The sequence below is a fragment of the Oncorhynchus clarkii genome, chromosome 4 (genome assembly GCF_045791955.1).
Source record: "Oncorhynchus clarkii lewisi isolate Uvic-CL-2024 chromosome 4, UVic_Ocla_1.0, whole genome shotgun sequence".
NCBI lineage: Eukaryota > Metazoa > Chordata > Actinopteri > Salmoniformes > Salmonidae > Oncorhynchus > Oncorhynchus clarkii.
In genome coordinates, this window is record NC_092150.1 from 43,372,525 (window position 1) to 43,378,344 (window position 5,820).

At 43.6% G+C, this 5,820-nt stretch overlaps 1 protein-coding gene across 1 annotated transcript; it reads left to right on the forward strand.

Annotated features, from left to right (window-relative positions):
* The first annotated feature begins 2,133 nt into the window (after positions 1-2,133).
* Positions 2,134-4,845, forward strand: LOC139407702 (DET1- and DDB1-associated protein 1-like). The gene is made up of 5 exons (XM_071151552.1): positions 2,134-2,459; positions 3,842-3,922; positions 4,019-4,070; positions 4,243-4,304; positions 4,518-4,845. Exons 1-5 carry the CDS (start codon positions 2,451-2,453, stop codon positions 4,620-4,622), a joined length of 309 nt encoding a protein of 102 aa, XP_071007653.1. The 5' UTR covers positions 2,134-2,450; the 3' UTR covers positions 4,623-4,845.
* Positions 4,846-5,820: the final 975 nt, after the last annotated feature.

Genomic DNA, 5,820 nt, shown 5'->3' on the forward strand with positions numbered 1-5,820 from the left:
CAGAAGCAAGCCAGCAGTGGTATGCAGGGTGGTATGCTAATGACAATACTGATACTATGAGTCAGGATTTGTTTCTGTTTTTTTGTTGTTTAATTTTTAACCCTTTTTCTCCCCAATTTCGTGGTATCCAATTGTAAGTAGCTACTATCTCGTCTCATCATACGGGCTCGGGAGAGACGAAGGTTGAAAGTCATGCGTCCTCCGATACACAACCCAACCAAGCCGCACTGCTTCTTAACACAGCGCGCATCCAACCCGGAAGCCAGCCGCACCAATGTGTCGGAGGAAACACCGTGCACCTGGCAACCTTGGTTAGCGTGGACTGTGCCCGGCCACAGGGGTCGCTGGTGCGCGATGAGACAAGGATATCCCTACCGGCCAAACCCTCCCTAAACCGGACGACGCTAGGCCAATTGTGCGTCGACCCATGTACCTCCCGGTCGCGGCCGGTTACGACAGAGCCTGGGCACGAACCCAGAGTCTCTGGTGGCACAGCTGGTGCTGCAGTACAGCGCCCTTAAGCACTGCGCCACCCGCAAGACCCCGTGAATCAGGATTTTGTGGCCATTTACACAGATGATTCAAACGATCCAAGGACAGGATGCACTGGGTCCGCATCTGTAGTGTAGGAATGTGGGGTGGCAGTCAGGAAACGTATTACAGATCATCTGGCTGTATATACGGCAGAGGTGATGGTCATACTGGAAGTCAAGCCAGACAGAGAAGTTATTTGCTCTGATTCATGTGCAGTGTTGAGCAGTCTGCAGTCCTTTAGTTCACGTAGCAGACAAGACCTGCTTTATGAGGTACTACAAAGTGCAGTACTTTCATAAGGAGATGTATATTTGGAATATGGAGGAGGAATGGTGGGAAAAAGAGAGGCGGGAGGAGGTCTAAGAGAGAGAGAGGGCGGAAGAGGGTGAGCTTGAGTCGGTTAAAAATTTCAGAAAAAAGGGAGATGGTTTGTTAAAGAAGAATGGTAGAAAGTGTAAGCAGAGTGAGCTGAAGACAGGAGGAGAAATGGAAGTGAATGAGGGTGAAGTATTGGAGGTGGTAGGTGTGATGAGGTTCTCGGAGCCCGAGGCTTGCACCGAAGGTCAGGATAAAGATGAGTCTGTGACAGTAGGAGTAAAGTTTAGAAAAAGTGGACCCTTGCCTTTTAGCTAATCCATTTGTGATTTCAGGGTGGGTGAAAACAGAGTTGGGTGCTGTTGAATTGGTGAGGGTAACCAGAAGTGGTCTTGTGATAATTGTTAGTGTTTCTGCTGGTCAGAGGGAGAAGCGCTCCGTGTTAAAAGAATGGGGGCAAGAAATGTGAATGGTTTTGCTCTCAAGAAAAAAGCGCCATTGAAAGGAGTGATTACTGGGGTAGCAGTAAATGTAAAGGTTGACCAACTGAAGGGGAAGATTCCCGGTGTTTGCGGGTGGCGTGAGTGGTGAAACAGAAGAATTATTGTCTGTTCTTTTGAATTTTGATGTTGAGTCTGGCCGACAAAGTGATGTTAGGATTTATACATTTATCATGTTCGAGCTATTATGCCGAATACATTTTATTGTTACAGGTGTCAAGCTTATCGGCATGTGGCAGCAGTGTGTAGGAGGGAGGTTGCTAGGTGTGAGAAGTGTGCAGAAGGGCATGAGACAAAGGAATGTGTAGCATTGGGGAAAGTAGTGGTATGTGTTCGTTGTAGGGGTGCCCATGGACCTGAGGATCAGAAATGTCCTGTAAGAGAGAGGCAGGTTTAGGTTTACAGGGTTAAAGTAGTGCAGCATATGCTGAGGCAGTGAAGAAAGTAGAGGAAGATGGGTCAAGAGGGAGGGATCCTGAGAGGAGTGGTGTTTGTAGTATATACTGTATGTACCAGCACAGAAGGATAGGCCAACAAGTGATATATGTTTCAGTAAGATTGGATTTATTGGTTATCAACTGTACTGCAGGGATGGAAGGTAAGTCACAGAAAATTGGGTTGTGGTGGCAGCTGCAGAGAAGTATTTGGGTGTGCGAGACTTGATATCAGAAGAGTTACAGGGTGTGCTAAGTGTTGGTATAGTTTTTTTTTAAAGCAAAGTATAAGGGAGTTATACTCCAATCTAGTAGGTGGCGGTAATGCAAACATTTATTGGATGCCAACCGCAGTTAAACCTAGTCGAAGAAGTGCCTCACTGTACTTGCGGTTTTTCATGATTACAGAAGATAAAGTTGGACGCAAGAATGTATACAACAGCGTGCTTCAAATAACAAGTGACTGTGGAGGATTTCATAAACATTGGCTAGTAGACTGGAGAGCAGGTAGCTTATCTAACTAGCTAAAACAGCAGTCTAACGTTCGCTGGCTTGATAAAACAGTCCATTAACTTTACCTAGCTACCTGCCACATTATCTATCCAGCTGCAAGATATTGTGCAAAGCTCAGTCTGCGTTTCGTCTTGCGACACAAAAAGGGAACATCATGGACAAGGTAACTTACCGGCAAAACGTTTTGCGAAGAGAAAGCAGCTACCTAGCTGGCAGCTTAGCAAGATAACGTTAGCTAATGTCAGTTCAGTGATCTCATCATATGGCTGTTCATTTTTCAGTTATTTAATTGTATGATCTGAAGTAGCTTGCTCGCTTTCTGTCTTATTGGTAACGTTCATGTGTTGCTAATAAATACTTAGTTAGCTAGCTTGTATCACATAACAATGAGACAGATATTTCACCAGATGTATAAATGTGAAGCATCCGGTTGGCGTTTCCACTCACTATCAAATATGGTAGTGAGAGGAAGCCCAGTGTCCGGCAGTGGGAGAAGATGGAACGAGATGGATTTTGGCCGACATTCTGTTAATATACTAATCGATGAAACATTTGATCTCAATAGTTTTCTGTAACCAAAACAAAAGTATGTTGCAAACAGAGTGGGCTTTTTTGTAGACTTTACCCTTTTACAAAGTTTTGTTTATTTATTTTAAATTTGCGTTAAGACGCAAAGGCGTTTCGAGTTATTGTACACGCGCATTTGAGTAGGCGTTCCCCAACGGAAATATGCAAATGTTGCTAGAACACGCCAATTGGATCTCGCTATCTCGTGCGTTTGGGTCTTCCCCCCCTTGCTTGTTCTGCCCACTATGGCTCATTTGTTCCCATTTGAAACGACAGACCACAGCCTATCTTGTTTTAGTTATACAAATCTTTGCTTGTATCTCATCTGCCAGCCAGCAAGCCAGATAGAATCCTCCACTTGTTTCGACCATATGACAGGGAACGCCCAGGGTGTCAGCCACATGGCACCAGACCCGGTTTCGAGCAGAGGTGTACCCCACCCTCCCCATGGTGTCTTGGAGGTCACTTATTCCAGAACATACAGTCCTTTGCTTCTCTGTAGTTTGAACCAAATACTGTCAAAGGGGCAGTAAAGCATCCTTCATATTGAACTAACTAGATGTCAACCTAAACTAGCCATGTACCCCAACTCCTCCACTGAGTTGAGCGCAGACCAGAGTTTTTTTTAAATTAACCTCTGATTCCTTCGAGTCACTCTGTGTCGATACTTAAATGTACCCATGTTTGTCCTCTGTTGCTGTCGCTGTTTCTTTTTAATAAAACTTTAATTAAATACAACCACCTCGGCGCTAATGTTCATGTGCCAATTGAATTTCAATGTGGAGGAGGTACTTAGCTAACCTAAAAACCAGACATGATCGATAAGGCAAGGGATGGTACAGAATCTTGCAGGGCAAGAGGCTTGGTCACCCATGAACTGCAGGACTAGGATGACGCTCTGCAAAATTGGCAACTTTTAGATGTAGTCTACACCTTTGCTTAGCTACACAACACAGACTGAATAATATTTTTCTACAGGCAGATTTCTTAAAGGGTCTCCCTGTTTACAACAAGAGGAATTTCAGCCTGTTCCATGCAGATCCTGTGTGCAAAGCATCGGTGAGCACTTACTCATCTATCAAAACATTTGTAATATGACAGATGAACATCATCAGTCTTGCTCCACCTGAAACGATTTTAAATCACTTTTTACAGAACCGAAGACCGTCCGTGTACCTCCCGACATGCGAGTACCCCTCAGAACAGAGTAAGTTCCTTCATCCTTACTGGAGAGCACATACTTCATCGATAGTCTTTATTTTCTTTGTCTTGGGAAACATGTACTGCTAGAAATGTAAAAATGTATTTTAAACTCAAGCCATTTCCCCTTCTAAAACAACTAAATTATTCCTCATAAATGGATTTATTTTACTTCCTAGTCATTGTCACGGAGAAAACAAATATCCTCCTTCGCTACCTTCACCAACAGTGGGACAAAAAGGTGAGTTGGCTGGCGGGGGCTTCCCATTCCTGAATGAATAGATACATTTATAAATAGCAAGGTGTCATGCAAGAGTAACAGATGTGACCTGTAACAGACCAGGAACTGCTTAAAGCATTGTCAGCAATGCTCACTCTGAAACTGGAACATCAACTTTGTAGAGGTTGTCAATCAGGTGAGTGAAAGCACTGATTGTCCTCCTCTGTTGAACAGAATGCAGCGAAGAAGAGGGAACAGGATCAAGGAGAGGGAGGGAGTCCAGCACCTCCACACAAAATTGCAAGGACAGATAGCCAAGAGATGAACGAGGACTCTTAGGAGTGTGTGTGTGCATCTGGAGGAAGCACATGTACAGGCACAAAACAGATATGACTATAAAGACATACGAGACACTCACACTTTGACAAACAACCTGAGAAAATGTTCACCCTGGTTTGGGAAAATGAAAAAGTGGCTTTTTTTTGTTGTTACCTTCAAAGAGTTTCCTGCCTTGTCTAGTGCCCTGTTTTCAGCTTCACTCCCTAGCCCTGACCACATGGGGACCACATGGGGGGGGGGAGTGGAGTTGTGTGGAGAAGAGGATAAGGGAATAAAGATGGTATGATACGTAACAGACCACTTGCCATGGAATGCTAAAATAGGTGTCGCCATCCTGCCTTGTTCCAGAGATTTAGTTGGTACTAGTACTGGTGTACATTCACAACATTGAAGATAAAATAGTAATGAAAAGAGATGACATGATTCATATCTGCTCTGGAGATCGACCGATTTATCGGCATGGCCGATTAATTAGGGCCGATTTCAAGTTTTCATAACATTCGGTAATTGGCCTTTTTGGATGCCGATTATGGCCAATTACATTGCAATCCATGAGGAAACTGCGTGGCAGGCTGACCACCTGTTACGCGAGTGCAGCGCGTCAAAAGGACCTAGTTGCTAGCTAGCATTAAACTTATCTAATAAAAAACAATCTTCACATAATCACTAGTTAACTACACATGGTTGATGATATTACTAGTTTAACTAGCTTGTCCTGCGTTGCATATAATCAATGTGGTGCCTGTTAATTTATCATCGAATCACAGCCTACTTCAACTTCGCCAAACAAAGTTTTGGCGAAGAAATTCATGTTAAAAATTCATGTTAGCAGGCAATATTAACTAGGGAAATTGTGTCACTTCTCTTGCGTTCAGTGCAAGCTGAGTCCGGGTATATGCAACAGTTTGGGCCACAGCTCCATGCGAACTGTGAGCTAATTTGCCAGAACCTTACATAGACATTGAAGGTTGTGCAATGTAACATAAATATTTAGACTCAGGGTTGCCACCCATTCAATAAAATACAGACGGTTCCGTATTTCACTGAAAGAATAAACTTTTTTTTCCCTCAAAATTATAGTTTCCGGATTTGACCATATTAATGACCAAAGGCTCGTATTTCTGTGTTTATTATATTATAAGTCTATGATTTGATATTTGATAGAGCAGTCTGACTGAGTGGTGGAAGGCAGCAGCAG

Bases quoted from the DNA above. Each gene is read 5' to 3' on its own strand.
- LOC139407702 (XM_071151552.1), top strand. The intron at 4,071-4,242 runs GTAAGTTCCTTC...TTTACTTCCTAG, and splicing joins CGAGTACCCCTCAGAACAGA to TCATTGTCACGGAGAAAACA. The intron at 4,305-4,517 runs GTGAGTTGGCTG...TCTGTTGAACAG, and splicing joins ACCAACAGTGGGACAAAAAG to AATGCAGCGAAGAAGAGGGA.